Raw genomic sequence first — 11099 nt, forward strand, 5'->3', positions numbered from 1 at the left:
AATATTTGACTTCATTTTTTAGTCATAGGCTTGCAGTTAACGGGACTTCACGTCTAGATTTGTGTACTATATGTGTTATATTGGCTTATCTACTTTCCGGGACCAGGCAACTGTAGTTAAAAACTCCGAAATGGACTTAGATAAGAGGTATCAAGTATTGAATGGCCCTTGCTTTTGGCTTATTTCCAGTATTGAAAGGTCCACTTGCTCGCGTCTTTCAGTTGCAAGGGGACATCCACTGGTTTCTACTTACTTTTTAACTGCTTTTATGCTTATTTTTCTTAAATTAGCATACAGTATAAGATATCATAGTTGCTGCCGTTCAAACTCAAGATCTTAGGATGACTAGATGCCATCTTCAAAGCTTATATGAATCAATCGAGTTAGATGTGAACAAAATTTATTGACTAAAAAAACATATATTTTTAATTTTTTAGTTTTTTGTTTAGAGTTACTCGAGTCAACTTGAATTAGTGAATCATATTTCAAATTTGAGTCCAATTCAAATTTTATCAATTCAAAAAATCAAAATCGAATTTCAAAACACCGTTTTTTAATCTTTAGCAAAATAATTTGATTATTTTTGCAATTTAATCCCATCAATTTCTCCTTTCTAAGTTCATTTTTAAGTCTATTTTAAGATGACAACAGGGGTTATTGGGTTGAGCCTGCCAGGGAATCCAACTATCCAAGACAGGTTCTGTCATTTATCAAATCAACATCTGATAGTCGCAGTCAGGTTTAGAAAAAAACCATCAACTATGGTTTTTAACAATAACAATTGAAAGAATTCTATGTATAGTGAACATTACTGTACAGGTTACATCTCAGTTCCAATTTCCAGTATCTCAAGAGAAAGAATATGGTATTATTTACATGAACTCCTATGCAATGTAAGATCATTTCCTCCAGATTGCCAGTATTTGCTATTTTTTCGTTCTACATATGTATATATATATATATATCATGTTCAAGTCTATTCATTGAATGACACTACTCAGAATATACTTACCGATAAAGCACAGTTTGAAACTCGCTGCAGTTTTGGAAAAAAAAAGCAGAGCTCTTCACTTGGTCTGGAAGTCTGTAGACAGCTTAGGGAATGGTGCTGATGTTAGAAACTGAGACTGATGAGTCTGCAAGTTGTTAATGTAGGTCTGAATTCGCTTCTTATTAGCAGGAGTTAATGAAAATGATGGGTTCAAGGGAAGACTCTCTGCCTCTCCTATAATAAAAGAAAGCAAAAGCATTGCTTTCGAGTACGATGCTGCTGCACTACCTTTGTTTCGCATATACTCATCCACCTACAAGAAGTTGGGAAAAGAAAATTTACATTAGTCGCAATTACAAAGGGTGAAGTAAATAAATTATGGCCTTTATGCAAGTTACTCACAGCACCGCTTCTCCCTATAGTGAGTGCTGTCTGATATATTATTTTCATGGCATCAGGCATCTCAGCTGTAGCTGCAATTATTTGACCAATACATCTTAAACCAATCGAAAACTCAATTAAGAGAAGTTGAAAACGAAGTGTTCAATTCAGATTGACAATCTAACCATCCATATCTTGAAGATGACATTGTAACTTCTCGGTACGATCACATGCAACAATAAAGCCTTGCTCCGCCCAGATGCAAGCAGATGAAGGCGTGTTTAAACCTACAGTATATTCAGAATTTGGACCCAAATCTGCATTACCCCAAACATTGGTAGTAGGTTGATTGGCTGAACTGCTTCCATGAGATTCGTTGTCTGGAGCAGAGGTTATCCAAGAGCCACAGATCTGAAGAGCTTTCTTCCATATAGCTAGGACAAGAAGTTCAATTGAAAATGATTCAAGAAATAGTCCTGCATTGTACTGGAACAAACTGATGTTTGAGATGTCTCATTCAAAGCAATAGACATATCAGAAACAACAGACATACGGATGTTGTTCTTCCTGAAAAACTAGAGGCTTCGACTCAAATATGAACACGAGTTCACATACAGTAATAAATGCTATATCTTGCTACCAATGTTTCTAAACCGAAAAGTTAAAGCATTTAAAAGTTTGTCACCCAAAATAAAGAGGGTTTCCTGAAAATGTGCAGCAAGTTGGAATATCCAGATCATCTAAGGCCCATATAGGAACATGGTGGTATAAATGGGGACAAACTAACTTCTTCACTTTCCCTCTACACGAGACAAGATTTTGCCACAAGAAATAAAATATCCATGAAGTTCTAGATCATAAAATTGCCAGTCTACAAGATATAGGTTGTAATTTAATCAGCAGAAAACAGTAGAAGATCACCTTCTCTTGAGCTAGTTCTGCAATAGGCTGTGCATACTGACGCAATAACTGCAGTCTAGTTGACGGATGCAGTATGTTAAGTTTCTGTACTTCCCTTAATATAGCTGATTCAGTTGATGACAATGTTCGTGGATCTGATCCTTGAAATTGAGGAATTTTCGCAGAACCGGCAGAGCTCTCAGCAGTCTCTTTTGTTTCCAGAGAAACTGCTGATTCTTGGTCACTCTTCTTTGCTTGGCACTTTAAAGTTGAATAATCTTGCAGGGATGTCTCAGGGTAATAAGAGAAAGTTTCCATTGATGCGGAATGAGGATTGACTAGAACATATTCTTTCTCAATAGAATCCATTGAGTCACCTACTGGTCAATGAAGGGAAAATGAAGAATTCAAAAACAAAGCAAAGAAAAGAGCATAATGGCAACACCATTTGACAGAAGAAATCACCTCTGAGCTGATCTGATGAACATTGGTTATGGACAGATTTCTCTTTGTTACCACATACAACAAAAGGCATTGCCCCATGAGCACCTTTCTCACCGGATGAACAGCCATACTCTCTTGTACGTGATACCATACCACTTCCAGATGAACTAGCTGATTTTTTATTTCTGCTAGATGCTTCAATGAGATCACCAGATGGTAAGTGAGACTTCTTCACAGAAGAACCGAACTGCCCAGTCATTGCTTGCAGACTTGATGCGTCCAGCTCAACATCCACCTTTTTGCTACAGATAACGATACAATAAACTCAATCCAAATAGCTTGATTTTCTTCGACTGCTATAACCAACTTTACATAAAGGAAGTTGAACCAAGGAGCATCAAATTCACTAAAAGAGGATTTTACCTAGTCTCCCCAAGGAACTTGTGATTGAAAAATTCCCTAAATGTCAGCCGCTCAACTGCAAATTGAAGTTAAATTTTAGATCACGGGAAAGTATTGCAAGTAAATCTATGATCCCAAATATTTGCAGATTGCAGGCAAATTATTAGTACAATATGGAACCAAACTCAATGACTGTTGGACAATAATCAGTTTTACGTGAACATATATGCATAAACACCAGCGCTGTAGTAGGCAGTACCTGGATTATGACGTAAAAGGCTTCTGCAAAGATCAACACAATCAGGATGTAATTCTTGTACGACACCTTCTAGAAACTGCAGTTCAGTGGATCTCAATATATTCTGGAACAGCTGCATAAAGCATAGAATCATGATAAATAATATGTGATGTGAAGCATTTAAGCTTTGATAATAAGCCAAATGGATTACTTTACTCAGAAACCTGTAATTGATTGTTTCCATTAAATGGTGGCTTCCCAGTGACCAGTTGAAATAAGATTGCCCCAACACTCCTCAAATCAGCCTGCATAGATTGTTACAGTTACGTAAAAGATAGCAAAAGAATAATAATAGAAGGGAGGAGGGTTTAGGCAGTAAAACCCATGTAGTTGTTTCACCTTTGCATCATACTTCTCATTCTGAATAATCTCCGGCGACATGTACAATGGTGAACCACATAATGTAGCAGCCAAGTCTTCGGGTGTCAAGGATCTGCAAAATAAAGTACATCGATAGCTTTCTACTAACAACTACCAACCCCTGCGCCAAAATGTTATATAATTATCAAAATTTATAACCCGATTATATAATTTTGTATCATGATATAAGACTATGGCTAACAGATGTTCCATGGAAGTTGGAACACCTTTTTCTAGATAGGCTTTGACTGTTTTTCCCCGGAAGTATCAAAAGCAAAAAACGGATCGAGTTATAGTGCAGGTTTGAAAGTGAAGCAATATCTACGAACTAAGCCTTGCATCAACTTGTAAGAGGCCAACTAAAATATTCACCTTGCAAAACCAAAATCTCCTATCTTAAGTTGTGGAGTTGCTCCATTAGTTGACAGCAGTAAGTTCTGCAAAGGTACAACAAATTTAAAAGAAATAAATGACCTAGCACTCGGAACATGAAAACTGATGAAATTAGATGCCAGTTAGTTACTAAATTGATCTACTAACACCCAACAAGTGAGAACACACTACAGAGTCCTATAAAACAATAATGCCTGAAATTTTTAAAGTAACAAATGCTCAAACCAAACATGGTCTGCACTAACAAGACATCTATGATACTCAAGCACCACACCTGTGGCTTTAAATCCCGATGAATAAGGTGTTTCTCCTGAAGAACTTGCAATCCTGCAGCTGCACGAGATAGTCAACAGATCAGGGCATTCCAGAATTTTCTCAATTCACTAAATAGCAAATGAAAATAAGCCAGGTAAAATTGGGGATATGAGGAAAAAAGTTGACTCCAGAGAAACACCTACGACAAGCTCCTTTCCTCTATCACCAACTTATATGGCATTAATATGTTCGAATCTGAACAGCTAATACAATTTATAAGGTAATCCCATTCCCCAAATACTACAACCATAAAAATTATTATATGATTCAATTGTATGTTTGCAACTGAGAAAATCACAGCGGAAAAAGAAGCTACAAATTTCTAAGTTTGGCATCATATGCAACAATAAAATTTGCAAAATCCATTTCCTTAACTACCAAACATTTAATTCAAAAACCATTAGTAGTACAGAAGCAAAAGTTTCTTCCAAATTATAAAGCAAAAACAATAACAACAATATTGCCCTAACCATCAAATTTGTCTTTTATAACTGTTACTGCAATTAATGAGGTTCCAGAACACATTGTAATAAAAAGCATTCAAATTTCAAATCTCAGTACGCAATTGCCTCATAAAATGTCTGGCAATTTCCTCTGACACTTTCCCTTGTCGATTAATATAAGCCGCGAGATCCCCTCCACCACAATACTCCAACACTAGAAATATCCTATCTTCCGTCTGCCACAGCATTACTTACATATCAATCGATCGTAAAAATAATTCAAAAATTAAAGAAAAGAAAACAAAAAGTGGCGGGCATTAATTAATCAGATAAAACAAAAAGAAAGAGACCTCGATGGCTTCAAAAAGTTGGATGATATTGGGGTGATTAATAGTGCTGAGAATGGAAATTTCCTTAAGCAGATTTTCACTGACTTTATAGCTCAGTAGCTTCTTATCAATCTCTTTAACTGCTACTTCCAACCCATGTTGCCTATGCCTTGACCTCCAAATCACCGCGAATGAACCCGACCCGATTCTCGGGCCCAGAATATAGTCTCCCACTAGTCGGGATTGGCTTTGGCCCGGTCCCCCGAAATTCACCCTCATCGTCATCATCAACTACCAACGAGTTGACTCGCTCCCTTTACTGGCTTTTTGTTCCTTGAGTTAAAAACATCATCTTCTCTTGTCCCTTAGCCTTTTTCCCCAGCTCTTCAAATTCCAGAATTACCCAATTTATAAAAGAAACAAGAGAAAATACAAGGAAAACGGGAAGACGGGCAAAGAGCGAGAAAATTTCGTTGTTTTATTGGACAATTATGTCTCTTTTGTTTTCCATATTGGGATTTTATTAAAGGAAAAAAAATTTCGGTCACTAAAAAAGTTTTATAATATACGATTTTAATCAATTTTTTTGGATTTGTCAAAATGACCAATTAAATCGTAACACGACCCGACCCGAGACGAGACGACGGCGGCGGCGCGCGAGAGTCTTCCTTGTTTTCTATTACTCAATAAGAAAGTGAGAAAGCCAAGCCTTAAATACCATTCCCAATAGTGTTTCCAATACTATGTGGGATTGAGCATTACCAACACTTGTTCTCAATATTATGTGGGATTGAGCCTTAAATAGTGATATTATTTTTGAATGTTTTGCTTAAAATTGTAATAATCGCGATTGATTGTAGATTGACTTTTAATTATGACATATTTAATCGTATAATACTAATGCAATTGGTTGCTGATTCAGTTGTTTTAAGGTGCATGATTGTTAATTGTTTCCTGAATAATCACATTGTATTGGAAACAAGTGTTGGTAATGCTCAATCCCATATAGTATTGGAAATACTATTGGGAATGGTATTTAAGACTTAACTTTCCTACTTCTTTGTTGAGTGATAGAGAACAAGGGGGACTCTCGCGCGCCGCCGCCGCCGCCCGTCTCGGGTCGGGTCGGGGTCGTGGTCGTGGTCGTGGTAATACTGCAATTTAATTGGTCATTTTGACAAATCCAAAAAAAATTGATTAAAATCGTATATTATAAAGCATTTTTAGTCAATATAGACACTTGGGCCTGGGCTTCAAGTTAAAATCCCCCCCCCCACCCCCACCCCCACCCCCACCCCCACACACCAGCAAAAGCTTAATGAACTCACCCTGTGCATTTTTTACGGGTATTAATTTGAAATTTCATTATATAAATTTTAATATTATATGTCAAATATTTTTTATAATTATAATGATTATTATCTGATATATCATCGAAAGAAAAAAAATAGTAGTGTTGAGATGTTATCAAATATATATATATATATATTTAAAAATTAATATAGCATAGACACTAATTATAACTTTTCTTAATAATAATATATCAAATAATAATTCATTATACAATAAACTTTTTAGATGCTTATTACACTATTTATAAATCCTTATAAAATTTTCGACGTTTAAACCTATCATTTTTTTTCAACAATGTCTGTATTAATTAAGTTAAAATTCAACTGAGAATATGAGATAATTATTATATAATAATGTAGAAATTAGGAATGTAACGGACGTAAAATTTTATATTAGAAGATATATTTTTAAAATTTTAAGAATGGAGACATTTATATAATTTCATAGAGAAATCAGTTTAATAAAGATGTGTAATTTTTAAAAAATATATATATAATAAATTTAAATTTTTAAGAAGATGACTGCTCTCACCGCTCTTTAATATATCTAAATAGAAATATATTTTTTAATTAGGGGGCATCTATTCCTCTCCCAGTACTGCCAGCACACACTTATTATAACTTGCATCTGTTAAATCATGTACTAAATCTACAATGCCATTTTGATTTCCTTTATAGATAATAATATTACATGTACCACAAAATTGATTTAAGTGATAAATAATTTGATATCATTTAAGTAAGATTTTGAGTTTAAATCTTTGTGTATATGGAAAATCTCGTTGGAAAACTCGTCTACCAAAATTAAGTGTGTAATTCGGATCGATCCAAATTAATCAAGATAAAACTTTAGAACATAAAAAAAATACTCCATATGTTTTGGAACATAAAACTATAGTTATTAACCGTTAGATATTGCATATTGATTAGAAAATTTAACTGTTTTTCTAGTTCTCTTTAAGTGTTTTTGATAATTGAAATTTAATTTTTTTTCTCTACAAAATACAGTTTTATTAAGGATTTAAATAAACAAACCCAAAATTAAAGTTGGATGCCTTACTAAAAACCTCTTTTAAGCATGGTTTTCAGAATCGGATCGGTTAGCAAACCGGTCATGCTATCGGTTCACTGATTCAACCGGTTGAATTGATCCGATCGGTCGGAAGAACCTAACAACGTCATAATTATTTAAAAAATTAAATAAAAATACCAAAAATATTTAATAAAAAATAATTTTTTATATCACAAGTCATATTCAAAGCAAGTCATAACATATATAAGTTAAAAACCATAAAATCAAGTGAAACCAAATGATTCAAATTAACTACAACATAATATTTAAGGTAAAACATATTAAATAATAAATATAATTATATAACTATAATTAAAAAATAAATTTGGGGTTAAAAAAATCATAACAAAATGATATTGTTTGGTTTAATTTTTTTTTAAAAATAATCCCACATGACTAAGAAACATAGAAGAGCATCCCAAAAGTCTAAAGAGTAAAAATATGAGAACAAAACAATCTCACATTGCTAAGAAACATAGAAGCGCATCACAACTAACTTCTATAAATAATAGAGGTAATTTGACATTCAAAATCATGGAGCTTTTTGGTGAGCATTGAGTGAACTATTCTTTCACTTCAATCAAGCTCGAATTTTAGGCTTCAATCGAGCTTCTAATTTTTTTTGAGTTCAAGCCTTTTTGAGTTCAAGTTTCAATATTATATTTCGAGTTTGAGTTGAACTTGATAATTTTTAGCTTGTGAGTTTGAGTTGAGTTGAGCTTACTTTTAAAGTTTTCAAGTTCGAGTCGAGCTCAGCAATACTCGAGTTCGACTTGGCTCGTTTAACAAACGACGTTGTTTGGTTTAATTTTTTTTTCAAAAAAAAAAACAAAAATCCCAGTTTTTTTCTATTTTCAACCGGTCCGGTTCGAACGGTTCAGCAGTTCTGGCCGGTTCACTAATAATGGTTCAACCGATTTAGATTGAACCGAACTAAACAACGATTCTCGGTTAAACCGATTGAACCGACCGATCCGGTCCAATTTTTAAAACAGAGCTTTTAAGTCTAATTGAAAGAAAAGGATACAACACAACTCCGTAAAAGATACAACTCGACAACTCCAAAAACAAACAATCACAAACTAAAAACGCCAGACCAATATATATAATTTTCAGTAGAGCGCAATTACAAAACTAACCTGCGCTGTTATGTCCCTTACCAACATGCTTTAAATAGCTCACACAAACCCATCCCTTATTTGGCTAGATGATTCGCCAATCCGGTAAGACTTCTAGGCGCAGAACCGAAAATCACTTGTGCAATTGACCGGATAAATCTAACTACTCAATAAAGATATTGCACCACCGTCGTGATCTCATCAACGAGATTGAAACCCAATTCAAACTCACCTGCGAATCAGAATCTACTACAAGGTTCGCCCAACCAAAGCAATGGGATCCTAGAAAGATTTTTAACGCTATTCAACTAGTTACAAGAACTGTAAATTTCAGACCATCTTCTCAGAACTGAAGTAGCCAAATAGATATTCCCATTGCTTGGACGACACATGAACTCAAACTAAGAACCTACATTACAATCATCTGAAAAGCAAGAGACTCCCACCCACTTCACAATACCATAAACTAGGGACTGGCTTAGCTAAAGGGAAAACTAATCCAATGACTCCATGATAGAAAGATAAAATTCACGAGCAATTGGGAGAAACATGGCAACAATTCATAATAATACCAAAAGAAACTCAAACAACTCATATGAAGCAATATACATGACCTTGTAGTATCAAACATTAAAACCTGTATCCACTGAATTTCAACAATTTAAACATGCCGTATAGCTACCACTTGAAAGCAACTTTATGAAAATCACAAAATTGTCACATAATCCATAATTTACTAAGGTTCAACGATTTTTTATTTCGTAAGACGCCATCCCAACGGCAAGAAGAGACTCAACCAGCTCAATAACATCAACATTGAATAATCCTTGGGATTCAACTAACTGCAGTATAAAATACTTATGCATCCTTAACAAAAGAACCATAACAGAGCACTATAGGCTTGAAATGATTCACCATAGAATCGAATTTATGCTATACTACGAAGCATCCCAACCACACTATAAGAAAAATTCCTAGAAATTTCTCAAAAGCCTCAAAAAACACGACATAGCAACACCTTGGAGCTGAAAATGACATTAGGACCTAGGCCATCAAGTATTTCTACTGTGATTGCTGAAACGAATACATAAACATCATACCAACTCCCTCATTACTTTTTCACTAAACGAATCCAATTTCGCTTCTTGAAAAAAAATAACAACTCCAACCTCTGAATATGAAATTAAATTTACAAAGTCAAAACCTTGCACAAGAGAATAGTCCAATAGCAGTATCCACGAAAACAACAACGAACACCCCTCACCACACAAACTTTTCAGCACCAGAGAAACCTCAAAACGCTATTCGCCAAATGACACCACCACTCCCCAACACCAAACGAATCAGATTATAACACTCAACTAAACGTGCCAGTTCCTCCACAAATGCATCCAAACTAAAGCTCGAAGATTAGAATAAAAGACCAAGCCCTTCAAAAATAATCATTTATCATTGAACTCTCAATCATTGTAAGCTACCCAGAACTCCAAAGCACTGCCGCAACTGACAATAACCAAACGCTTTTCAACTTCCTTAGTATATGAACTAAAAAGCAGAAATTAAACAAAACTGAAACATCATTCAACACACCCCAAATAACACCCCACCACTGAGCATGAGGCTTCAAAAAGCACCAAATAAACCTGCAGGTCACTAACAACAGATCAACGTCTTCGACATTCGCCTCACATCAGCATAAGAACGATTGATCCCCTCCATCTCTAGGCCACAAATTCATAAAATTTGTGCAGAATTTTAACAATAAAATTGATTGACATTAATAAAATTACAACCACCATTGATCATCTAAAGTACTTGGAAATTCCAGCAATGCTTCCAAACAACCGGAGATAAATGCTTGCACTTCGAATATATATCTTATCTAACCGATCTTTTTTTGTTTCCTATAAGAGATTCAAATCCACCATTTGATTTCTAAACAACAACCTCAAAACTGACACTTTTATATCCACAACTAAGCCTCTCACAGTCACATGCCAAGTGAGGATCCTCATACCGAAACAACGAAGAATTCAGAACACCGAAGATAGCACCCTAACTTTCCCCTACCAACTCCCGAAACATATTTAATATTCTAGCAGAGCCAACTCCTTCAACACGTCTCTTTCGTCCTCAACTATCCTGATTCCAAGTTTCTTCCCCAAAGATAGTGTCTTAACAGCTTCCTTATTCGTTGCCAGCCACTGATTCTTAAGACCGAAGTCGGAGAGCGATCTCCCCGACAGCTCCGAGAACGATAGATCTCTTTTCTTCTCTATGTTCTTCTTTAGAGCACGGTCT

At 35.1% G+C, this 11099-nt stretch overlaps 1 protein-coding gene across 2 annotated transcripts; it reads right to left on the reverse strand.

The window, feature by feature from the left end:
• Nucleotides 1-781: 781 nt before the first annotated feature.
• Nucleotides 782-5776, reverse strand: LOC120133022 (serine/threonine-protein kinase ATG1a-like). Of its 2 annotated transcripts, none has more exons than XM_039149690.1 (13): nt 5278-5776; nt 5046-5163; nt 4444-4502; nt 4149-4213; nt 3756-3849; nt 3581-3661; nt 3378-3489; nt 3140-3194; nt 2738-3018; nt 2294-2649; nt 1558-1858; nt 1394-1464; nt 782-1304 (listed from the first exon to the last, which is right to left on the reverse strand). In XM_039149690.1, exons 1-13 carry the CDS (start codon nt 5542-5544, stop codon nt 1068-1070), a joined length of 2097 nt encoding a protein of 698 aa, XP_039005621.1. In that variant the 5' UTR covers nt 5545-5776; the 3' UTR covers nt 782-1067. The 2 variants fall into 2 exon arrangements, with proteins under 2 accessions (XP_039005621.1, XP_039005620.1); XM_039149689.1 differs by having other exon boundaries at nt 2294-2652.
• Nucleotides 5777-11099: the final 5323 nt, after the last annotated feature.

The sequence above is a fragment of the Hibiscus syriacus genome, unplaced genomic scaffold (genome assembly GCF_006381635.1).
Source record: "Hibiscus syriacus cultivar Baekdansim isolate YM2019G1 unplaced genomic scaffold, ASM638163v2 tig00110575_pilon, whole genome shotgun sequence".
Lineage (NCBI taxonomy): Eukaryota > Viridiplantae > Streptophyta > Magnoliopsida > Malvales > Malvaceae > Hibiscus > Hibiscus syriacus.